The sequence below is a fragment of the Microtus pennsylvanicus genome, chromosome 3 (assembly GCF_037038515.1).
Source record: "Microtus pennsylvanicus isolate mMicPen1 chromosome 3, mMicPen1.hap1, whole genome shotgun sequence".
NCBI lineage: Eukaryota > Metazoa > Chordata > Mammalia > Rodentia > Cricetidae > Microtus > Microtus pennsylvanicus.
Genome location: NC_134581.1, coordinates 61,013,411 through 61,039,229, shown reverse-complemented (window position 1 = coordinate 61,039,229; position 25,819 = coordinate 61,013,411). Strand labels below are relative to the sequence as shown.

Here is a 25,819-nt window from a genome sequence, read left to right as displayed (position 1 = left end):
CCACATCAAATTTCTCTGTAGCTTTGGAACCTGTTCTGGAACTCATTCCGTAGACCAGGCTGGCCTCGAGCTCACAGAAATCTGTCTGCCTCTGCCTCCCGAGTGCTGGGATTAAAGGTGTGCACCACCACCACCCGGCTTACCTGCAAATAATTAAAGATAATAACACATTCTACAGGTTGAACCTCCCTAATCCAAAATCTTGAAAGTTCCAAAATCTGATTTTTGGGCACATTCTTGGTTGACAAAGGGAAAACTCACAGGAGCTATCCAGTCCAACTCACCTTTCAGGTTAGCAGTGAGTGATCGTCATATAGAAAAGCTCACGCCCAGTCCTCAAACATTCCTGATACATAGAAAGAACTAAACAAACATTAGTTGTCTACTAAGCTTCAAGAAATAAATGAAGAGTATGGTGATGCTCACCTGTGATTCCAACATTCAGGAGGTGTAGTAGTAAGAGTGGCGGGCTGAGTCCCTGCACCCAGCCGCCTGAACGGCTAGCTTTACCCAAAATAATTACACGGAAACTGTATTCTTTTAAACACTGCCTGACCCATTAGTTACAGTTTCTTATTGGCTAGCTTTTACATATTGATCTAACCCATTTCTATTAATCTGTGTAGCCCACAAGCTGGCTTACCAGGAATGATCTTAACCTGCGTCTGTCTGGAGTGGGAGAACCATGGCGACTCCTTGACTCAGCTTCTTTCTCCCAGCATTCCATTCTGTTTACTCCGCCTACCTAAGGGTTGGCCTATCAAATGGGTCTAGGCAGTTTCTTTATTAATAAGAAATCACTCCCACATCAAGGAGGCGGGGAGTTTGACACAGGATTAAAGACTACCCTGGTCTATATAGCAAGTTGCAGGTTTGCCAGGGTTATATAGTATGTCTTAAAAAAATCAATACGTAAGCAAATATAAAACTCAATGGTGGCTGAGCTATATGGGGCTGTATAATTTTATATTATACAATATGGTCCTACATGATGATTTTAGACAGTCTTGGCTGTCTGTGTGAAAGGATGTAAATGCTCTGCATACTTTGGTGCCTTTCGTGAGGAGGTAGGGCAAGGACGTTGAGACTGAGCCTTGAACTCCTGATCCTCCTGCTTCAGCTTCCCGAGCGGTGGGATTATAGTCAATGTGTCGCCATGCCTGGCTCTGCTGTGTGTTTTAATTGACACACAGTAATGACACCTATTTCTTGAGTACTTCTTAGATGTTTAAACCATGTTTTTTAATTCCTCGAGGAGAAATTTTGATTTTTAAATATTTTATTTACACATTTTAAAATATATTTTATTTTTAATGTGCATATGTAGTGATTAGAGGACAAACTTGTAGGAGTTGGTTTTCTTCTCCCATCATGTAAGTCTCCAAGATTTGAACTCAAGTGTTGGAGTTGGCAGTAAATGCCTTTACCTGCCGAGTCATCGCTTTGACTCCTTAGGGAGAAAAATGGAAATAAAAGTTATTGAATGATCTCTACAGCACTGGAGTTCCTAAAGCCTGAAACCAGAACTAACCCAGAGTCCAACAATGGGACAGCCATGGCTTAGAAAATGAAACTCTAGTAGCCGGATAAAACTCCTTGTTACCTTTAGAATAGTGCTTGCAACATGCATTGCAACTGGGCAAAATGTGAAAACCCCCGAGAAAGCAGCAGGCCAGCTAAAAGGATGTCCCTGGCAGACTGGCCAGTTTGGTGGGTTCCTCATTCTCTGTCAGGTCACTTAAGTTCACTAACCCTTTCCCCCATAACTTGGTCTTGTGCAAACATGGAGAGTCACGTAGATTGGTGGAGCATTTTGATTTTTGTGGCTATGCCGTGGAAGGATGATGGTTTTCCTTTTCTTTTTTTTCTTTAATGAATTGCTTCTACATTCTTACTTATCCATTCAACAAACATACAAAAACAAGTGTGTTTATGCCAGGTAGTGTGACGAGCAGTGGCCTCTCTTTCTCTCTTTTGTTTTTTCTGAGACAGGGTTTTGCTGTAGTTTTAGAGCCTGTCCTGGAACTAGCTCTTGTAGACCAGGCTGTCCTTGAACTCCCAGAGATCCATCTGCCTCTGCCTCCCGACTGCCACCACCGCCCGGCCGACCTCTCTCTCTTGCAGTTTAGCTGGGAGGAGACACAATACCAAAGATTATGTGTGATTTGGACCCACTGAGAAGATTCCCGATTCTAGGAATAAACGAGGGAAGCAAACTGGTCTGGGGTGTCCCTGAGGAGGACCAGTAGAGGCTGACACTCATTCTCCAGTCCTCCCTCTCCATATCCTAAGGCCTTGTGTGTGCTAGGCAAGGACTCTACCACTGAGCTAAATCCCTTCGTCCTGGGTGAAAGCTTTAGGGGAAAGCATGTGTGTGTTGGAGGAAACAAGGACAGGGGAGTCTAAGATAAGATTGAGGGGGCTGGTGAAGAGGCGATGTGACTAGGGAGGACCAGATTCTCCAGATCTCTGCTGGAGACACTGACAGAAGACAGAGGGGAGCGGAGTCTGGGGAGCCTGAGAGCCCTGGAAGACAACTTTAGAAGACACTCGGTCATCTAGACAGGAGAGCCGCTGTCTTCTGAGTTTGTTTTTGTCTTTTTGAGACAAGGTGTCATTGTGTAATTCAGACTGGCCTGGAATTCACTGTGCAGACCAGGCTCAAGCTTGCAATAGTCTTTCTATCTCAGCTTTCCAAGAGCTGGGATGACAGGGGTTCTCACCATACCTGCTTTGGAGAGAGAGACAGTGACGAAGACAAAGACAGACAGACAGACTCAACTGAGAAAGACAGATATGGACACACAGAGAAACAGACACACAGGGAGACAGAAATACGTGGATTAAAGCATAATTTAATGTAGAACCAACGGGAATAGAAGGCTGATGGGTGTGGAGGATATGAGATAAAAAGTCAAGGTAACTCGAACATTTCTGGCTAGAATGGGGTGGAACAGGTTGGATGGGGAAAGGTGAGTTGAGCTTTGAGATTTGGTGCGTGTGAGGATGCTATGGCATCCCTAAGACATGCAGCGGGTACTTGGATATACAGGTTGAAGCATGGAAGAGGAGTATAGGTCTGATACACTAAAATCTATCCTTGGTTTAGTAGTGGAGAGCGCAGGAAGTGTGCAGTGAGAACAGGGCTGTGGGACTAGACCCCGAGAACACAGGGCGTGGAGAAGGAACTGGCAAGTAAGAAAGTGATTTAAGAGTAATTTATATCCAGCATGAAAACGCACCCCTACTATGGGCACTGAAGACAGCTGCCATGTCATTTGACACACACACACACATGGTAGTTGCCTCTTACTCAAGAACATTTTTCTTTTCTTTTGCCTGTATATATGTATGTGTACCTCATGCATGCCTGGATTCAACAGAATTCAGAACAGAATGTCAGATCCTTGCAACTGGAGTTCCCAACGGTTGTGTGCCACTACATGGATGCTGGGAATCAAACTCAGATCCTCTGCAAGGACAGTAAGTGCATTTAACCACTGAGCAATTTCTCCAGCCCCAAGGACATTTTATTCAAGAACATTTAACACTTCATTTTTCTTAGTGGGGATTCAGACTCATGTTGGAATGGGAGAACTAATTTGCCCTGTGTTGTGTAGAACCACTTTATCTTTGCTTAGACCTGAATTTTTGACACATCTCCTCTTTCCATTTTTAATAGATTCTCCAGATGTCTGCTTATGTTTTATTCCCTATCTTTCATAGATAAGAATATGAAAGGCCATCTAAAGTAGGAAGTGCACTGTAGGGCTTTTTCAGAACCTTAGATCAGTACATCAACATCAGGAGCTGGTCCAAAGATGACCTAATGTATAAAACAAAGCCAGTTACTATCCAGGTTCTGCCGCTTAACAGTTATATGGCAGTTACTGTTGGTTTCTGCAGCACCCCAGAAGACTATGTCAAATCCAGAAAGGAAAGCAAGATTGCACTAGAATATGTTCCAGCAAGGACTTCTTGCCACTGTTTTCTGGAGGCAGGGAGGAATAGGTGCCAAGAATATGAGGAGACAGAGGTCACATGACTGATACTCTTTGAGTTTATTTCTTATTATGAAATGGAACTAATACCACCTGGAAAAAACATGAGATTAAATGAGACTAGCTAGGAGTGGTGGCATATTACCTGTAAGATCAGCCCTCCAGGGGTGGAGGCCTCAGGAGCAGAAGTTCAAGGTGTTACTACTTATCAAGTTGGAGGCTAGGCTGGGCTATGAGAGACTATCTCAACTCCTCTGCTTCTGGAAAAAAAAACAACCCAACAAATAAAAAATGACAATATATGTTTAAAATATATATCTAGTACTCTCTAAAATACAACAATATATAGCACATATATTTTGATGCATGTCTAAAGTATTTAACTGTGCAACACAGAATGTCATAGAGGTTATTTGTTGCTATTTATTATCCTTGAATAAGTTTCTTATTTTGTTTGTTTTGGTTTTTTGAGATGGGGTTTTTCTGTAGCTTTAGAGTCTGTCCTGGAACTTGTTCTTTAAACCATGCTGGCCTCGAACTCACAGAGAAGTGCTTGTCTCTGCTTCCCAAGTGCTGGGATTAAAGGCGTGCACCAATAAGTTTCTTGTGTGTGTTCATCAGGCTTGTAGTATCTCTCAGGCTTGCTGCTGTTGAGACAGGTCTCACTATATAGTCCTGACTGACCTAGAATTCACAGAGGTCCACCTGCCCCCTGAGTGCCCACCACATCGGCTCATCAGACCACTTATAACCATATGACAATCTAACATTAATTTTGTTTGTATTTGTGTGAAACTGGGGACCAAATTCAGGTCCTCGTACGTATTAGACAGGTGCTCTACCACTGAACTACACCGCCAACCTCTTTTACTTTTATTTTATTTTTGTTTTTTGAGACAGGGCTCTCTCTGTAGCTCTGGCTGTCCTAGAACTCACTCTGTAGACCAGGCTGGCCTTGGACTTGGAGATCGGCCTCCCTCTGCCTCCTGAGTGCTGGAATTAAAGGTGAAACCCTTTTTTTACTTTTTATTTTAAGACAGGGTCTTGATGAGTTGCCCAGGCTGGCCTTGTATTTACACTCCTGTTTCAGCTTCCTGAATAACTGGAACCTGTACCACCATGCCTGGTGAAAAACAAGTTTTTGAAAGTTGCTATTAGTCTTAAAAATGCAAGTAGATGGTAGGACAGAGGGAAATACTGTTTATTTTGGTGTCTGTCATACGCCTCACACTGCTGTTCAGTCCTCACAATACTTAGACAGACTAGCTTTGCTCCACAGCTAAGGTCCTGAACTCAAATATACCTGAGGTTACACATTTATAATCAGCTAGACACGGTGTCTCCACTCTCAAATCCCTGAATTTGGGGCCTGAGACCAGAGAACTGCTGCAAGCTCTAGGCCAGCACTAACTACATAGAGTTTCAGGCTAGTCTGGACTATAATGTGAAGTCTAAAAAAAATAAAAAAAAGAAAGAACGTTAACCCCAGCACTTGAGAGGCAGAGGCAGATTCACCTGTGTGAGTTCACAGCCAGACAGGTCTAGAACAGATAGCGTTGTGAGAATTTGTCTTAAAAAAAAAAAGCCAGCCGGGCGGTGGTGGCGCACGCCTTTAATCCCAGCACTCGGGAGGCAGAGGCTGGCGGATCTCTGTGAGTTCGGGACCAGCCTGGTCTGCAAGAGCTAGTTCCAGGACAGGTTCCAAAACCACAGAGAAACCCTGTCTCGAAAAACCAAAAAAAAAAAAAAAAAAAAACCCAAAAAAACAAAAAAAGCCAGTTGTGGTGGCACATGCCTTTAATCTCATCACTTACAGGCAGAGGCAGGGGGATTTCTGAGTTCCAGGACAGCCTTATCTACACAATAAGTTTTTAGGAAAGTCAGGGCTATATGGAGAAACCATGTCTAGAAAATCAAATCAAATCAAAACAAACAAACAAACAAAATCCCCCAAGGAACAACAGTTCTGAAGGTTTAGCCCAACCCGTAGAGCCAAGGATGTGTAAGACTCAGGGTTCAACTTCTGATCTACACACATACACAAAAAGATAACGAACTGGAGATGTGGTTTAGCAGTTAAGAGCACTTGTTGCTTTTACAGAGGACCAAGAATCAGTTTCCAGCACTCACATAGTGGCCTTTAGATAGTAACTCAGCTACTAGAATTCAGTTCCAAGGGATCCAAATTTTCTTCCCATCTCTGAGAGCATCAGACACACATATGGTGCACACTCATTCATATAAAAATAAAATAAAGCTAAAAACAACATGGAGATTGTAAAAATTATAGCATCAGCTGGCTATGGTGTTGCACATCAGTAATCCTAACACTTAGTAGGCTGAGGCAGGAGAATGACAAATTTGAGGACAGCCTACACTATAAAGCAAGACTGTTTCAAAAGAAATCTGTAGTATAGTAGAAATAAAGCATATATCAGAATTCTAATACTTAGTACCCTTAATAATACTTAATTTTTAAATTATTCTTTTCTAGTCAGAACCAGTGTTTGTAAACTTCAACATCCTAGCTAATAAGGATGGACATAACTGTGTAGACAGCAACAAATAGAAAACTTGCCGATACTGTGCATGTATGTGTGCATGTGCACACATACATCACTACCAGCTAATGTTGCACTTACATGTGATAACTTCTCAATTCCATATTGAGACCCAAGTTGGACAAACATGATTATATTTATGGGGCAGTGCAATAGAATACTTGAAATCAAAATAGTATTGTATTAATGTTGTAGATATTTTGCTCTTTTAGCTCTTTAGTCTTTTGGGGGGCCCACCACATAGCTCCCAAATAAATCACACATGGAGGTTCTTAGTTATGAATATCTGGCCTTAGCTTGGCTTGTTTTTTGTCAGCTTTTCTTAAATTTATCCAATCTATTTTTGGCCTTGGGGCTTTTATCTCTGTTCCTGTATACCCTTTCCTTCTTACTCCATGTCTGTGTAGGCGGGTGGCTAGGTAGGAGGCCCCTGAAATCCTCCTCCTTCCTCTCTCATTCCCAGGTCCCTTTCTTTCAGATTTCTTCTCATATTTTTCTCTCTGCCTGCCAGCCTTGCCTATTTCTCTCTCCTTCCTCGCCATTGGCTGTTCAGCTCTTTATTAGACCATCAGGTGTTTTAGACAGGCACAGTAACACAGCTTCACAGTGTTAGACAAATGCAACATAAAATGACACATCTTAAAGCAATACTTCCAACATATTAATAGTATTATTAATAAATTTATATTACTAGCAATGTAGTATTATTAGTATTACATTAATTGTGTATGGTCAAGCAGGTGCACAATTTTTTTTTTGAGACAAGGTTTCTCTGTAGCTTTGGCATCTGTCTTGGAACTCGCTCTTGTAGACTAGGCTGGCCTTGAACTCAAAGAGATCCACCTGCCTTTGCCTCCCCCGAGTGCTGAGATTGAAGGTGAGTGCCACCATTGCCCAGCTGCAGGTGCATAATTTAAGAGACTATCCTAGTATCTAGCGGAATACTACATGTCAACTCAAAATCTGTTATTTACAATGCCAATATTTTCAAATGATATATTTTATTATACTTAGTTATTTATAAGTTATTTATATATACGCATACCATGGTGTATGTGTGGGAGACAGAGGACAACTTAACAAAGAGCCAGTTCTCTCTTTCTACCGAGTTTGACCAGGGGATCAAACTCAGGTCATCAGGTTTGGTGTCAAGTGTCTTAACCCTCTGGACCATCTCATCAAGCTTACTCAAGCTTTTTAGAAAGAGACTAATTTGGAGCTTACTTCAACCATGTCATATATTTGGAAAAAGAGACTGTATGTCTTTGTATTTTTAAACAAAGACTTAACAGTTAAGAAAGAATTCACTCTGGGACAAATCTTAGGGAATTAGTCAGGACTGCTCTCATATGCATTAGTTTTAAATGGGAGACAGTCTGATATGTGAGCAAATAAGCATGCTTTGCACTATCAGAAAGACAACTTTCCCCAGAAAGGGCAGACTCATTGATGGTCTGCTCAGCTGCCCAAGTCTACAGTCACTGAAATATACTGCTTTGCTACCTATCTCCACTGGTGGCCTATCAGCAACCTGTATCCCCACCCTACACTTACGTCCCCTCTCTGTTTCATCTGTGGCTCATTGCCAGTTCCTGGTTTTTGTCTCCTATCTTTCATTTAGCCTTTTGGTTTGAAAGTACTAACTTGAAATGGAAACTTTTTTTTTTCCCTTTTCTAACTTGTTTCAGATCCCATTCACGGAAGTCTGTTTATGTAGCTTGTGCTTTTACACTGTCACCATCTTCCCTTTCCTGGCTCCAGGGAACTGAGTTACTACTTCTGTGCTTGCTGACTGGCAAGGTTATTCTGGGCCATGAAGGCTGGGGTCAGGGTTAGAGGGCAGAAGTAGCTGAAATGAGTTTCAGTTGGTGAATCACATCTTTAGTTTTATTTTTTTTTAAGATTTATTTGTGTATTCTATGTATATGAGTGCTCTGTCTTCATGCACACCAGAAGGAATTTGATCCCTTTAGAGATGGCTGTGAGCCACCATGTGGTTGCTGGGAATAGAACTTAGGACAAAAAGCAGTCAAGTGCTCTTAATTGTTGAGTCATCTCTGCAGCCTCCACATCTTTGATTTTTACATCCTATATGTATTGCAAATTGTCATCAGGGACCCAATTAATGTGTGTGCCCAACTTGTTGTGTAAATTATTCAAAATAACTGAAAAATGTCAATAGTGTTGTGGGGATACTATTTCCTTTAGTCTTGGTTTCACAGTTTCACAATTATACTGTCTGCATTTTGAATGGAGTTTGAGAAAGGTGTTTTTTTCTTCCTTTATATTTAAAAAATAAACTGGCTCTATGTTTCAGATCATTAATGGTCTGGAGATTACCATAACTAAAACCAATTTTGCCATATTAGTATAAAAGCTATAGCTACCAAAAAGTAGAACTATGTCTGAAAAAACACCTAATCCTGGTTAATTATCAACTATTGAGTTTTAGAACCAAAGCATGTTCAATAAAAGGAGGGGATATGTGCACGGCTCACAGACAAGGCAAAGAAAAGTCATGATCAATCTAGAGTAACCAATTCACCCACTCCCTGAGCCCATCAAGCATACATCACACACCACAGTGGGTTTAGTTTGTTTGTTGTGTGTCTGTGCATGTGTGCGCGCGTGCATGTTTTAAATTTTCTGCAGGTTGGGACTGAATCCAGGACTTCTTGCACACCACAGCAGGTGCTCTACTGCTACCTCATGTCTCCAGCCCAGGCATTTATTTTTAATGAAGTTCCCCTTTCTTAAAGCATTCCAGGAATCAGAAGAAGATGGGCTAAAGTCATCTTTATTAAATATTTGCAGATGGGAAAGGCTTTGCATCAGAATTGTCTTATTTCTATAATATGAAGGCCCTAAATGGAGTTAGATCATGATCCACTTCCAATCAATGGCTTGCAACAAGATTTTGTTTCTTTTGCTGTTTTCTTCATGCACGTCTTAGACTCCATATGTCATAGGTTTGCTTTAGAACGTTGCTCTTCCATTAGAGTAAGCCAGAGGAGAGGAGAGACCAAAAGGAAATTAATGTTATAGCAAGAAGAAAAGAAGAATCTTCCCTGAAACTGTGTAATGAGTGTTTTTATTTTTTTTTAAGGTTTTGGTACATTAAGTTCAAGACATTTTCATAGAATGGACTGCTCTTTTCGGGGTTAAAGTGAAACTTCCCATTCAGATAATGCAGAGGTTGACATTTTTTTTCAAGAAAACAAAAGTAGGAATAGTGAAGTTTCATCTACTAGTGGTTTTCCCGCAGGCACTGAGGCTGTCACCACAGGGAAGGGCAGAAAGAGGAGACTTCATAGACTTCTTCAGTAGCTACTTCTTCTTTTTAGCAAGTCTGGTGATTAGATCTTTCCATTCTCCCCTCTTCTTTGTGATGTATGTCGGGGTGAGTAGCTGCAGTGGGGATTCTGGCTGTCGTCTAAAGAAGTTCTGACACAAGGCCTCGGTGTTGCATATCACGTACATCCCACAGTCATAGCTGTTTTGTTGAGCTGGGGCTTTCTCTTCCACAAAGACCAGTTTGTCTCCTCTGCTCCCTAAGAAAGCCTTCAGTTTCTCTGCCACCTGTTTTGCATGGATTGAGTTGCTTCTGCTGTGGGAATCATAATGAAAGAAGCTATCTTCATCTTGGAGATAAACCAACAAACTCCAGTGGGTACCCCCAGCTGCCTGGTTGGAATTATCGTTGATGGCTAAAAATACAACTCTCTTGTGAGGAAGGTCTAGGGGCTCGAGGAACATGGCGATCTCTGCAGGGCTGCTGGTGCACTTAATGAACTGGGTAACTTCGGGACTGATGAAGCAGACATGGTCCGAGCAATCATGAAACTGACTGTTGGCAAAATATTCGAAGGCAAACCCAATAATATGATCATTGAGCCAGCTTGGAGGGTCCAATAGAGAGACATCTGACTGCCGCAGCAGACTGTCCATATAACTCAAGACTACTGGGTCCATCCTGTATTGAGCAGGGCTTCTCAAAAATCCCAGAAACTGGAGGAGAGTCAGAAGACAATATTTACTGTTGAATATGATATTAGGTTATAAAACAATAGCTACTCTTACAGGATTATTGTAAAGATGACATATAATTATAAAGTCTTTATCAGGGCTGGAGAGATGACTCAGTGGTTAAGAGCATTGCCTGCTCTTCCAAAGGTCCTGAGTTCAATTCCCGGCAACCACATGGTGGCTCACAACCATCTGTAATGAGGTCTGGTGCCCTCCTCTGGCCTGCAGACATACATGCAGACAGAATATTGTATACATAATAAATAAATATTTAAAAAAAATAAAGTCTTTATCAATAATTTCCAACAATGCTGACATCATAAAACACTAAAGTTGGGTGGTGGCAGCACACATCTTTAATCCCAGCACTTGGAGGCAGAGGAAGGCGGATCTCTGAGTTCGAGGTCAGCCTGGTCTACAGAGCGAATTCCAGTACAGCCAGGGATATGCAGAGAAACCCTGTCTAGAAAAACCAAACTAACAAAATTAACTAATTAATTAAAAAACACTAAAGGAACTTTAGCTTATATACTGGATATGAACAATTAGAATAAAAATGAAAAGTTTCAAGCAGTGTAGAATTTTAATTTTATATTTAAATGTAGAGAGAGATTGGTTAAAATTATAGCTGAGATTTTTGCAAAAAAACAGAGCAGTAAACACATTCTAACTCTAATGAATACATGTGGTCATGCACATGCCATGATGCACATGTGGCCATCAAGGGACAAGCTGCCGGAATAAATTTACTCCTTCCAGAATGAGGGGTCAGGGTGACTCAGGTGATCAGGACTGCACAGCAGTGCCTTTTCCTGATAATCAATTTTTCTGGCCTACTGTCTTGGTTTTGGTGACTGGTTAAAACAGCATCTTAAAAAGGAACATTATATAACTCTGCAAAATTGGCCAAATAAATTTCCTTGAAGATAATTAAAGAGTTTATTTATTTTAAACAAGCTCTCACTATGTAGACATGGTTGGCCCAGAACTCAATACGAAGATCAGGTTTGTTTTGAGCTCAAACAAATCCACCTGCCTATGCCTCTTGAGTACTAGGATTAAATAAGTCCATTTAATATAAGTAAAATAAGTAAAAACATTGTATACATAATATTCATATTATCAACGAGCTAATACTATAGATACAGTCAGAAAATCCAGCTAGTATTACAAACAATTATAGCAAATGAGGGATGGAAACAAAACAGCCATTCACATTCATTTGTTTAAATAACAGGCTGGTTAACTTAGAGGAAACATAGACAAGATGTCTCATGGGAATTAATATCCTTGTGAAACAATCAAGGGTGTGCTAACAGGCAAATCTGCAGGTGTGCAAGATGGCTTACTTGAGCCTAAAGACTCAACTGAGGTAACGGTTAATTGCTGTGCAGTAGCCTGATCACTCAGCAGAACTTCTAAAAACACAGACCAGGAAAAGGATCACAGGCAGACTGAAAGAACAAAACAAAGCAAAATATAAGAACACAGAATGATCCTCCTTTTCCCCCAAGTTCCCCCCATCCTCCCCTTCTCCCTTTTCTCTCCCCATCTCCCCTTACCCCCATCCCACCCCACCCCCAAGATCCCAATTTTCTTCCCGGCAATTTTGTCTACTTCTCATAGCCAAGAGGGTAACTATATGTTTTTCCTTTGGTTCACCTTCTTTTTTTTTTTTTTTTTTTTTTTTGGTTTTTCGAGACAGGGTTTCTCTGCAGCTTTGGAGCCTGTCCTGGCACTAGCTCTTGTAGACCAGGCTGGCCTCGAACTCACAGAGATCCGCCTGCCTCTGCCTCCCGAGTGCTGGGATTAAAGGCGTGCGCCACCACCGCCCGGCGGGTTCACCTTCTTACTTAGCTTCTTTAGGATCACCAATTGTAGACTCCGTGACCCTTATTTATGGCTAGAAACCAATTATGAGTGAGTACATCCCATATTCATCTTTTTGGGTCTGGGTTACCTTACTCAGAATAGTGTTTTCTATTTCCATCCATTTGCATGCAAAATTCGAGAAGTCATAAAGGAAGGTTGGATAGGGGAGCATGGAAGCACAATTCTTAGTTAAGGGAGCCACCTTAGGGTTGGCAAGAGACTTGAACCTAGAGTGGCTCCCAGGAGCCCAAGCCGAGGTCCCCAGTTAGTTCCTTGGGCAGCTGAGGATAGGGAACCTGAAATGACCCTAGCCTATAGCAATACTGACGAATATCTTGCATATCATCATAGAACCTTCATCTGGTGATGGATGGAGATAGAGACAGAGACCCACACTGGAGCACTGGACTGAGCTCCCAAGGTCCCAATGAGGAGCAGAAGGAGGGAGAACATGAGCAAAGAAGTCGGGACCACAAGGGGTGCTCCCACCCACTGAGACAGTGGAGCTGATCTACTGGGAGCTCACCAAGGCCAGCTGGACTGTGACTGAAAAAGCATGGGTTAAAACTGGACTCTCTGAACATGGTGAACAATGAGGGCTGATGAGAAGCCAAGGACAATGGCACGCGGTTTTGATCCTACGCAATGTGCTGGCTTTGTGGGAGCCTAACCAGTTTGGATGTTCACCTTCCTAGATATGGACAGAGGGGGGAGGACCTAGGACTTACCACAGGGCAGAGAACCCTGACTGCTCTTTGGACTGGAGAGGGAGGGGGAGAGGAGTGGGAGGAGGGAGAGAAGGGTGGGAGGAGGGGGAGAAGGGTGGGAGGAGGGGGAGGGAAATGGGAGGCTGGGAGGAGGTGGAAACTTGTTTTTTTTTCTTTCTTTTCTCAATGAAAAAATAAATAAATAAATAAAAAGAACACAGAATGATGATACCAATTTAACCAATTCTGACCATTAGATCAAGTATTTTTATCATTTGGTTATACTACTAAAGCCATGCAAATTTGACATAACCAATTTCATGTAATCAAACCACACAAAATTACAAAATTGTACACAAAGTTAAGCATTGTGGCGCACACCTTTGTTCACAGCACTCAGAAGGCAGAGGTAGGTAGATCTCTGAGTTCAAGGCCAGCCTGCTCTACAGAACCAGTTCCAGAACAGTCAGGGCTATACAGAGAAACCTTGTTTTGATGAACCAAACCAAACCCTTAAAGAGTTGTACACAAAAAATACCTTTCAAGAAAAACTGTTAAAGTAAAATGAGGTGATTAACGATGTGTAGAAGACAGTCTTATATACACACAGCATGTGATAATCTGAACGACTTAAAAAACAATATAAGGCTGCTTCTGAGAAACTACATGTATTTTTGCATACATATACACCCAGCACAAAAGCAAGAAATGGGGCAGGGGGGGAAGGAAGGAAAGAAAAAATAGCTAGAGTTCAGACAAACTGGAGTCAGGGGTGAAGTTAACGAGGCATAGAGCACATTGGTTATTGGTGAGCCACCGACTTGGCTCTAAGCTTTTGGCAGCTAACCAGAGAGTTAAGTTAAATATTCACAATGTCCATAAGGCAAAGAGAAAATGCTTACTCAGGGAGGTAACAGCATTCTTTGTATTAACATCTAATAGTTTATTATTATTGTTGTTTTGTGTTTTGAGTCAGGGTATAACACTATAACCCAGGATGGCCTGGTACTTGCCCTGTAGCTCGGGCTGGCTTCAAATTCATAGTAATCCTGTCTCAGCCTCCCATGAGTTGGGATTATTAGCATGAGCTACCACTTCAGGCTTTTGAAAGTTTTTTTTCCAAGATATTTTCATAAGAGCAAACATGGTACACCATAATTTGTGCATTCCACATCATCTTTATGACAGATGTAAAAGTTCAAATAAGATTGTTTTAAAGATGATCCTTATAGTTGGGCAGTGGTAGCACACGCCTTTAATCCCAGCACTTGAGAGGCAGAGGCAGGTGGATCTTTGTGAGTTCGAGGCCAGCCTGGACTACAAGAGCTAGTTCCAGGACGGGCTCCAAAACACAGAGAAACCCTGTCTTGAAAAAAGCAAAACAAAACAAAACAAAATAAAGCAAAACAAACAGACAAAAAACAAAAAAATGATCCTCACTTTTAATCCAGCAATCCAGAACAGGCTCCAAAGCTACACAGAAACCTAGTCTCGAAAAACCAACCCCTACTCCCCAAAAGATCCTTTTACTATTATTAAGCCGGAGCCTTTAAACCCAGCACTCGGGAGTCAGAGGCAGGTGGATTTCTCTGAGTTTGAGGCCAGCCTACTCTACAAAGCAACTTTCAGGACAGCCAGGGCTACACACAGAAACCCTGTCTCGAAAAACAAAACAAACAAAAAAATTAAGCCTGATGACAAATGACAGTATAGTTTGTTTGTCAAGTGCAACTTGGTGGAGGCTAAGTGCTTGGACTTAATATAAAAATACCTTATTGGGTTGGAGAGATGGCTGAGCTGTTAAGAGCACTGGCTGCTCTTCCAGAGGTCTTCAGTTCAATTCCCAGCAACCACCAAGGTGGCTCATAACTATCTGTAATGGAATCTGATTCCCTCTTCTGGTGTGCTTGAAGAAAAAGTACACACATGCGTGTACACACACACACACACACACACACACACACACACACCTCTCTCTCTCTCTCTCTCTCTGGTTTTTTGAGACAGGGTTTCTCTGTAGCTTTGGAGCCTGTCCTGGAACTAGCTCTTGTAGACTAGGCTGGCCTAGAACGCACAGAGATCTGCCTGCCTCTGCCTCCCGAGTGCTGGGATTAAAGGTGTGTGCTACCACTGCCTGGCAATAAATCTTAAAAAGAAAAAAAATTACTATGAAGGGGAATGGCTAGTCACATATGTCAAGCTAGGCTTCTGGACACATGTCTTCTTATATGGCAGTCTGTGGGTTGCAACCATCCTGGGGGTCGCATATCAGATATCGTGTATATCAGATATTTACATTACAATTCATAACAGTAGCAACATTATAGTTATGAAGTAGTAACAAAATAATTTTCTCGTTGGGGGCGTCACCACAACATGAAGAACTGTATTAAAGGGTTGCAGCATTAGGAAGGCTGAGAATCACTGGTTTTTATAACATCAATAACTACAGCATAGGGGTGAATGTCAGGATATACAACTTGGTAAATATCTGAGCTGTCTAGCTCTTAGCTCTCCATGACCCCACTTAATAGCCACCTAGAGATAGAAGCTTGCAAGAAAAGCACCCGAATAACAGTTTGCCTCACCTTGGAAAAAGTGACTACAAGACGCCACATGGTGTTCAGTCTGTTACCACTTACCATCTAATCATCTTCTAACCTGTGTTTACACTCCATCTAGTCCCACTTCATTCCAGGCACACTCAAGAGTCTCTACATACTTAGAGACACTTTTCCTATTTATTTACTTTACTTATCGGTTTGTTGATGCAAGGGTTCATGAAGCCTAAGATGGCCCCAAACTTAGGCCGATCCTCCTGCCTTAGCCTTCTGGGTGATGGTATTACAAGTATGAGCTACCTTACCCTGTGAAGTTCACATTTTATTCAAATAGTTTTTGTGGTTTAGGGATTAGCTCAGAGGCAGAATGTTTGCCTAGTATGTACACAGTCCTGTGTCTGATCCCCAGCACCAAAAACTGAGGGGAAAGTTTTGTGTTTTGTCTGAGTTTTGAAATACCCAGTGTGGTGGTTGTAGAGATAGTTCAGCAATTAAGAGTGCTTACTACTCTGTCAGAGGTCTGGAGTGAAGAACTCAGCATACTCAATGCCTTTAACTCTAGGGGATCTGATGCTCACTTCTCTGTACCCTTGAACACACACACAGGCAAAGAGACACAGACAAAACAGACAGACAGAAAGACAGAGACACACAAATTAAAAAAATCAAGTATGTAGGCCAAAGATTGATTTGATTTTATACAGCGTGATTATGATTAACTCCCTGAATTATAATGAAAATAGAACTAAGCTTAGGCCAAACTACTCTGGCCAAGAAAAGAACTCTAAACATTCAACCTAAACACATTTGGTTCTGTTACTCATCAGTTATATAACCATAAATAAATTACTTTTATTAAGTCACAGTTTCCTCTTTTGTAAAGTGAGATTATTAATAGACAATTTTTGTTATATGGTATCTGTCACTGGAAAATGAAGATAAAAATTACAACAGAAGGTATTCCTAGATATCTAACATGTCATCAAAAATTTTACATCCAGAGGCTAGAGAGATGGTTCAAAAATAAGACTTGAAAATAAGTTGGCTTTTACAAGCCTTAGAAGATTAGATCTAGCTGGGTGGTGGTGGCACATGCCTTTAATCCCAGCACTCAGGAGGCAGAGGCAGGTGAGTTTAAGACCAGCCTGGTCTACAAGAGCTAGTTCCAGGACAGGCTCTAAAACTACAGTGAAACCATCTTGAAAAACAAAAAACAAAACAACAAAAAAAGAGAGGAAGATTAGATCTAGCTGGATATGGTGGTGCACACCTTTAATCCCAACACTTGGGAGGCAGAGGCAGGTGGATCTCTGAGTCTGAGGCCAGCCTAGTCTATAGAGTAGTTCCAGGACAGCCAGGACTACACAGAGAGACTCTGTTTCAAAAAACCAAATCAAAACAAACCCAAACAAAACAATATAAAAAGATTAGGTCCACCATCTAATGTGTCATTAAATATTCACTTTCCTAGAAAAGAATCACCCCCAAACCAGATTTGTCAGAGAGAAAGCTCAAGCTTTTTTATTTTATTTTTTTGTTTGTTTCCATTCTCCTGGACTTGTTCTGTAGACCAGGCTGGCCTTGAATGCTCAGAGATCTACCTGCCTCAGCCTCCCAAATGCTAGGACTGAAGGCGTGCACCACTAGTTTAGCCTTTGCTCTGGGCCTTTGTGTGGTAGAGGGCAGAGGTCAATGTTAGGTGTTTTCCTCAATGGCCTGTCACCTATTACTGAGATAGAATCACACTGAACTGAGACTTCACAGACTTGCCTAGATTGGCTGGCTAGTAAGAACTAGAGATCCTCTGGACTTCTTATCAAGTGCTGGATTATGCTGTGCACCATGCCTGCTGTTTTACAATGGTGCTGGGGATTTGAACACAGGTATTTGTGTTTCTGTGGGAGGCGCTTTACTGAGCCATCTCCCCATCTCAAGATGGCATTCTTAATAGCTTGAAAATGTGAACTGGTCTATGAGGGTGACAAAGAAAATAAAATTGGACTTCAAATGATTTAAAATAAGTTCTGCAGCTGCTGGGTGTGGTAGCACATGCCTATAATTCTACTACTGAGGATGCACAGGCAGGAAGATCATGAGTTCAATTCTAGCCTGGGTTCACGGTCACTCCATGAGCCCACCCCCAAAAACCTTTTAAAAAGTTCCAACTGAAGAAAAACTGAAACATAAAATATGAAGTTCTAAAAGCATTACTTATCTTAGTCACTTTTCTATTGCTGTGTTAAGTAAGATACCATGGCCAATAAAACTGATAGAAGAGTTTATTTAGAGCTACAGTTTGAGAGGTTAGAGTCGATGGCCATCATGTCAGGGAGCATGGTGGTGGAGCAGCAGTCGAGAGATTCTTGAGACAGGACCATGAGGCAGAAAGAGCAAAGTGGGAATGGCATGGGCTTTTTAGACCTCAAAGACCACTTCCCAGTGACACACCTCTTCCAATAGAGGGTAGGGCTAAGATTTTTGAGCCTGTAATATAGATACACAAGATAATAGCTATAATTGAGACAACTGAGGGTTTCTTGGTGCCCAGAGTATGATATAGTCCCTTTATAATAGATAATTATAGGAGAGGTAGCCATTTAATTGGAAGTCACAGAAAGGATCTTATGAAGATTTTCTCCAGGTAAGAAAATGCTTAAAAAGCATCACTAGTTTTTAGTGTTATTTCTATCATCAGATGGTCTTGTTCCCATCCCTCACCTCACAAAGGGACAGATAGCCAAACCTCACACTCTATGGAGCTTGAGTTTTTAGTCTGTGCTGAGTCTGTTTCTGCAAACCTGTGATAGACAGAAAGTCAACATAGGCTAGTTATGTCTCTCTGAGAAGGCTTCTCAGAGAACCTGGCTCTGGAACTTAAGGATTTTTTCTCATTATGATTAGTCATATCAAAATCCCACATTCATGATTTGACTATACTTAATAAGCACTAACTGGGATCTCAGCACTAACTTGGTACACTGTCTAACACTGATTAGTGTCTGAAGGAGACAGGTTATCTGGGCCATAAGGGTCTTTTTGTGAATTTTACTCATTTTAGGTGTTGAAAGGACTGGCAAGAGAAATGTCCTCCCATCTTACTACTAACAAGGCTTGATCCTGCTTAGCTTCTGAGATCAGACAAGCTCTGGTTTGTGGAGGGTGGCATGGCTGCAGCTGATCCACAGGTGTCTTGACTTCAAGTCCAAAATGAACACATGGATAGAAGCAATATGACCGGGAAGCTGTTATTAATAACCTCTGAACATGTAGTTAGGTCATTACTTAACAAAGGTACTAACAATACTAAAGGCTGTGCTTACCTCTTGACCATACAAAGTACAACCGGGGTATACTTTTCCCCCAATCTAGTTTTGTTCTGTTTCTTTCCTTCCATTCGTCTTCCTGTCTCTGTTTCTTTTGAGACAAAGTCTCACCATGTAGCCCAGGCCAGCCTCAAATTCTCTAGGATCCTCCATCTTTACCCTCTCAAGAGCTGGGAGAATAGACAGTCAATACTCTATTGAGCTTCAAGAGTCAATGCAATTTTTCAAAATTAGGTGATTAGCTAATCCTTTCATCTCTACCCTACTATCCCCAGACAGGGTCTTGATATATATATATATATATATATATATATATATATATATATATCCCTGGCTGTCCTGAACTTGTTTTGTAGATCAGGCTGGCCTTGAACTCACAGAGATCTTCCTACCTTTGCCTCCTATATTCTGGGCTCAAAAGCCTTTGCCACCACTCCCAACTCTATCTTCCCTTTTGACAATTAACCTAGGTATGATTCTGCATTAATTTTTTTCCAAATAGAACTGTAACTACATTCTTACAAAACTTTAACATCTCATTATCTTCAGCTTAGCATATATATTTTCAACAAAAGCTCCAATTTACTGTCCTGAATAATCTTCTAGAATTGTAATTACATATATATGCATTCACAAGTTTACTGCCAGTGAAGGTTCTGGCTATTAGGGAACAGTGGGTTATTATTGGATTAGTTGATGCCCCAGGGGTAAAGAAGAAACAGAAAAGTAACCACTTCCCTGTCCTCACCCCAACCTATGACCTTTCCCAAACATGGATCTGATGTGCCATATTCTTGCTTGGAACTATACCACTGGGGTATTCGGAAACTAGGGATCAACAGAGCATGGTGTGATTAAAATTTAAGGGTTCAAAGACTTTGGACTAGGAAGAAATGTACTTTAATTTTCAATTAATTCTGGCTCAAAGTTAGCATTTCTTCAATAATTGTAGGTAATCACTGTAGTATTAGCAGTATGTCTTTGTCACTAAAAATCTGATTTTTTTTTGTTTTGTTTTTTTGAGACAGAGTTTCTCTGTGTAGCTTTGGAGCTTGTTCTGGAAATTGCTCTGTAGACCAGACTGGACTCGAACTCACAGAGATTTGCCTGCTTCTGCCTCCTGAGAGCTGGGATTAAAGGCGTGTGCCACCACCGCCTGGCAAAATCTGATATTTTTACATTATAGTAAAGTTATTGCAGGTATCTCAATATAATTTATACTCATTACTCCTTTGATATTATATAATTAGGCCTGTTGCGACATGCTAATTAATGCATAAAGAAGTACATCTGTAATTACACTACTTGTTTTAAGGTGTTTAAATACTTCACATTGGCTTCTTATTTCTAAGTATTTTATTGTATACCCTTAAATGAATTTTCTGAGATCAGGTTGACAGACCAAACTGCCAAAGGACTCTAGATTGTAAGAGGTTAAGAGTTTTTGTCATTTATATTAATAAATTGCTTAAAGTAGATAACTTAAGTTCTGTGATGTAGAAGTCAAGGCCCCTCATAATATATTCACACATTTTATCATCTTCATCTTTTTCCCATCCCTACTTCACATACTGCGCTGCTGCCATATCAGACAACACTCTTATCTGGAGGCAGATAGACAGGTTTTTTTTTTTTTTCTGATTAACCCTAGCTAATATACAGCAGCCATGCTTTCTTGGGCTTTATACAGCTCTTTCCTGAGTGCCGTTTATTATACTTTGTGATTCTAAGAGGGCTGCGTTTTAAATATCTTTGTATCTTGTTCTTAGATGATTAATAAATTAGCAAGACACTTAGAATTGTCAAGGCAGAGCCGGGCGGTGGTGGCGCACGCCTTTAATCCCAGCACTTGGGAGGCAGAGGCAGGCGGATCTCTGTGAGTTCGAAACCAGCCTGGTCTACAAGAGCTAGTTCCAGTACAGGCTCCAAAACCACAGAGAAACCCTGTCTCGAAAAACCAAAAAAAAAAAAAAGAATTGTCAAGGCAGTGTATAGGAATGTCTCAGGGGAGTGGATAAAAATGTGGATGCTTCTTGAGCTCTAAGACTGGAGATAGCCCTGGGTGGTGGTGGCACACACCTTTAATCCCAGCACTTGGGAGGCTGAGGCAGGTGGATCTCTGTGATTTCAAGGACAGCTTGGTCTACAAAGTTAGTTCTAAGATAGCCAAGGCTACACAGAGAAACCATTAAAAAAAACCCCTAAAAACCAAAAGACTGCACATAGCTTATAAAATTTGGCTGTCAGGAAGAGGAATGGGCAGTAACTGAGGTGGATCTGATTAGGATTGGGGATGGGACGCAGAACTGGTGGTGGATGCAGGGAGGATCTGAAAGTTTAAGGCCTTCCTAGACTACAGGACAAATTCAAGGTATGCCTGCCCTGTTACAAAACCAAAACCAAAAAGCAGAAAGAGGGTTGTGGATATACTTCAGTGGCAGAGCTCTGCCTAGCATGCACAGAGCCCTAGGGACAAACCTCCTGCCTCCTCCCTGCCTCCCCTGCACAGGGAACAGTGTTGACTGGAAGGCAGTAGAGGCTTCTCTTCTCTCAGTTCCCAGAGCAGTTGTTTCTTTCAATATTCTGCTCAAGCTCCTCATCTTATCTACAGCTCTTTGTCAAAAGATTCCAACTTTAAGGTTGTGAGATCAACTCGCTTAACTTCGTTTCTGTTCCCAGTTCTCACGACCACTTCACCCTTATCACTGGTTGCCTGGGGAACTACAGTTTAATGGTGATGGGGGGAGGAGGGAGACACAACAACATTGGTTTTACTTAAAAATAGTAGCATCAGGGCGATGCTAATGGACAGGCTGGTGTTCTACCATTATTCTCTGCCCTTCCTCACCCTCCTGTCACTAACAGGCTCCGTGTCAAACCTTCAGCCCACCCCCAGGAAGGACCGACCAGAGCCTAGAGTTTGTCCTACTAACTGAGCTAAACTATTTTTTTTTTCGATAAAGGGTTTCTCTGTAGCTTTGGAGCCTGTCCTGGAACTAGCTCTTGTAGACCAGTCTGGCCTCAAACTCACAGAGATCTGCCTGTCTCTGCCTCCCGAGAGCTGGGATTAAAGGCATGCGCCACCACCGCCTGGTTTCTATTCTGTTTTTTGAGACAAGGTTTCACTATGTATCCCTGCTAGCCTGAGATTCCCTGTGAAGACCAGGCTGGCTCGTCTTTGCTCCCAAATGCAGGGATTAAAGGCGTGTTCCACCACATCTGCCTTTAAAAAAAAAAAACTGGCTTCCTATTTAGCGATCCAACTGTCTTACTCTTTCAGGAGCTGGGATTACAGGCCAGACAATTCAGGTAACCGGTCATCTTTTAAGACAGCCTTTGTGCCTACATTTGGTTCTTCATTTCCCTCACTCGTTCTAGTAAGTTTTTTTTTTCTCTTGTGATCAAGATTTTGCTATTTACTCTGGCTGGCCTCAAACTCGCCACATGGTCTGGTTGTTTTAATCGGCGGTATACGCTAGGTATATGGCAACCCCCTTGCTTTTTAGTCTTCTGGGTGGCTATCACATGCTTTTTTTGTACTAGCCATTCTCATGGCCATGTTACTTTTCCCACTTTCTTCCGACTAGTTACGGGTTCTAATACAAGTTTCCAACAGGCCTGAAAGCTATTTGGGAAAAGTCCTCTGCAATCATGGATTCCCCCAGTTTGTGTTCAGATCATCCTGTGTTATTTTATTGTGTTACCACTGAGGATTCTTTGTTTCCTACATCACAGCGCCTCGAAAAACTGAGATTATTTCATTTCCTTCTGATATGTTGGGGCTTACAGTACCGAAGCAACTCAGTGAACAGTCTGGAATGAATGGAAAGAAATACTTGGACTCGAGGGCGGGGACAAGGGGGGGGCATGCGTGTGTGGAAAGGGGCGGCGCTGAGAATCCAGCCGCAGAATGGGGAAGGGGCTGGGATACGCTAGAGTCTGCGTGGACCGCGAAGCGACTCACTGTTTCCACAAACTGAGACAAACCCAAGTGGGGAGGAGGCATCTTACCTATTCCTCAGGCCTCACCAACCCAACCAACCTTCAGGGATCTCTGTGCTGGCCGGATAATGAGACCTAAGGTCGCAAACTCAGAGTTTGCCTCTCCAACCTTACGACACTTCTGCCTAGAAGCAGAGAGATTCTAACGAGGAGGTCTCAGCACGGCCGTAAAGTGAGGAAGGAAAAGGGAGGCGGGGCCAGCCGGGGGTGGAGGGAACGGGGCGTGTCTGCGCAAGCGCATGCCGCACGCTCTAGTGGCGTCACGTGCGGAGGCGGGGCCGGGCGGGGCCGTCCGGGGCTTGGCAGCAGGGGGCGTGGGAGGTGAGTGCGCGCGCGCCTGCTCGTCTGCCGCTGGAGAGTCGCGCGGGGCGGGGCCGCGTGAGCGGGGTCGGGGGCGCGGGCGCGCAGGCCCAAGCGGACTGGAGACGCGGAGGCAGTTGGCGGTGGCTGACGGAAAGTCCTGGCAGGACTGGGAGGGACTGCGGCGCAGATACCGGTCCCGCGGGCAGAAGCGGAGACCGCGGGTTGAGGCGGCCGTTCCAACGCGTGCTCTCTAGGCGGGGTGCGGCGGGGATGTGCCTGCCCCGGCCGGGCGGAGTCTCTGTGACAGGGCGGGGGATGCGCGGACGCCGCTTGCTCGGACCCTAGGGCGGCTGGGCCCACCCTCGCGGAACCGTCCGACCCCCGCCGGCCTCGGCCTCTGCTGTTTTTGTCCGGCCTGACCCTGGAAACCGAGGGTGGGAAGCGGCTACTGCAGAAGAGGAAGGGGCTGTGGTGGCCACCGCGGCACAGCCCGAGGTAAGACCCGCCCCAGCGCCCAGCGGCCCTGCCGCCTGGCCTGGCCCGGCCCACGTCTCCCGCTCGACTCTTTGGCTCCCGGCAGGCTGCCCCGCCCCGCCCCGGTGGAGACGCCCCGCGAGCGGCTCTGCCTCTGTAGCCTGGCGAACGCCCGAATGCGGCCGGAATCCCCCTCTAGTGTCTGCTCCCTCATACCTTTCATTGACCAGACACCATTCTGTCCACCAGAGGCCGCGGCGATTCTTGTCACCCCCCACCCGCCCCCCCTGCTGCTAGAACCCCTTTCGACTCTCTTAGGACTCTGATGGTAGCCTCTAGACTCCGTTACGTCTGGACGGATCCCAGTCCTGGGGCCACGGCCACTAGTGCTTCCTACCCCATTGCAGCGTCCCAGATCTTTGGTTCTCCTACGAATCATCGCTACCCCTGCCTTCGTAGGGTCCCTTCCGCAGCTTACTTCCAGTCGGGTTGGCTAGCTTTTCCCCCTACCCATACAAGCTTTCAGATAGCCCCAATGTCATGATGCTGTTACCTAGTAGGTCTCGGGTCAGCCCTTCAAATCACCAACATAGTCCTGGATCTCCTCCATTCCCTGGTGGTGTGTACCTTTTTTTTTTTTTTTTTTTTTAGAAGATCACTCCTTAAGCAAACCGTGCTACCTGTTTTCTACCCAGTCGGGATCTTTTCTTCGCTTGTAAAGAAATTTCCAGGAAAACTTAAAGATTATTTACTTAGTCCAGTATATTCACGCCGTTGGATATTATAAGCGGTCAGACTGAGACCCATGTTTGGACCCTTTGGGCGGGCTGCTGAAAGGAAGAGAGGGAAGAGTGTAGAAGCTCAGAGAAGGAGGGTGTGTGTACCATTACAAGGTCGAGCAGCTTGCTTGCTCCTCACCTTGCCTTAGTAGAACGAAAGAACTAGTCTAAATCAGACGCTTTAGGGGCTTCTGTAAGGATTAAGTTGCATTATGCCAATGAAGATAAGCAAGTCTCTATATAGTATTTATCTCACCTCTTTGTAGATTTGTACAGAATTTTAAATGTACTGTTTTTGAACTTGTTAGGAAAACAGGGTTTATAGCTGTTCACCCCTGAAGACTAAGGTTGTTCAGTAATTTTTAACCAACGGATGTTGCTGTCTTCTCCACGGGGCAGATATAAATGTCATTCAGTGTCGAAGTCATTGCTAACAGCCTTCTCAGTAGTAGTAGAATAATGAATAAAATGTTTGTTGAAGCTGTACTCCTGAGATGCAAAAAAGGAAATGTAATGTTAAATTAAGTGTTAAGGGTATAATTTTAATGTTGATGCAAGGGTGAGGGATAATAAGATCTTTGTAGTTAGTACTTAAAGTTTTATTTTTTTTCATTGTGTGTGTGCCTTCGTGTAATATAGGGAGAAAAATCAATTGACGTTATAGGTACTAGTGAGACACTGTTTAAAAGTCGAAAGGGTCAGAACAATAATGTAGTTTTAAAAAAGTTTAATCTCCAGCCTCTCATTTTCTATTTTTCAGCTTCTGTAACTGGTATGGGGTGATATTTCCAGCATTTACAAGCTTATATCTACTTACAGTCTTAAGATACACATGTTACACACAAATGGTTCTGTTTTCAAATAACACTGCTAAGTGCCTGTTATCATTCAGCAATAGTATGCATGGAAAAACCTCATTTACTGACTAATAGTATTCCATTTTGATGGATATGGATTTATTTTCAGTCCTTTTCCAAAATTTTCTGAATGCTTTATTTCAAATGTATGTTCTGTTATGTATAAATGATTTTCATGATTTGAAAAAAAATCTGATTTTTGTGTTGAACCTATACAAAGAAGATTAAGTGATGTTCTTGTTGACTTTCTGAGATATACAAAGAAGTATATATCTAAGTGATGTTCTCATTGACTTTCTGAACAACTGTCGACTAATTTTGGTGGTGGTTATATTTATCAGAAAAATGTTCAG

The 25,819-nt window shown here is 42.7% G+C and overlaps 2 protein-coding genes across 10 annotated transcripts in view; one reads left to right on the top strand and one right to left on the bottom strand.

Moving 5' to 3' along the window:
- Positions 1–9,332: 9,332 nt before the first annotated feature.
- Positions 9,333–23,142, bottom strand: Senp8 (SUMO peptidase family member, NEDD8 specific). 2 transcript variants are annotated; one of them, XM_075965646.1, is made up of 3 exons: positions 23,063–23,142; positions 11,938–12,042; positions 9,333–10,570 (listed from the first exon to the last, which is right to left on the bottom strand). In XM_075965646.1, the coding sequence occupies exon 3, from the start codon at positions 10,532–10,534 to the stop codon at positions 9,890–9,892; it is 645 nt and encodes a 214-aa protein (XP_075821761.1). In that variant the 5' UTR covers positions 10,535–10,570; positions 11,938–12,042; positions 23,063–23,142; the 3' UTR covers positions 9,333–9,889. The 2 variants fall into 2 exon arrangements, with proteins under 2 accessions (XP_075821761.1, XP_075821762.1); XM_075965647.1 differs by lacking the exon at positions 11,938–12,042 and having other exon boundaries at positions 23,063–23,130.
- Positions 23,143–23,399: 257 nt separating this feature from the next.
- The window catches only part of Myo9a (myosin IXA), a 194,820-nt gene continuing 192,400 nt past the window's right edge, over positions 23,400–25,819 (top strand). For 3 of the 8 annotated variants that reach the window (XM_075965681.1, XM_075965679.1, XM_075965680.1), the window contains exon 1: positions 23,400–23,851. The gene's annotated coding sequence lies outside the window, so the exon portion shown is untranslated. The remainder of the gene's footprint in view (positions 23,852–25,819) is intronic. The other 5 variants (XM_075965684.1, XM_075965685.1, XM_075965682.1 and 2 more) reach the window with 4 other exon arrangements.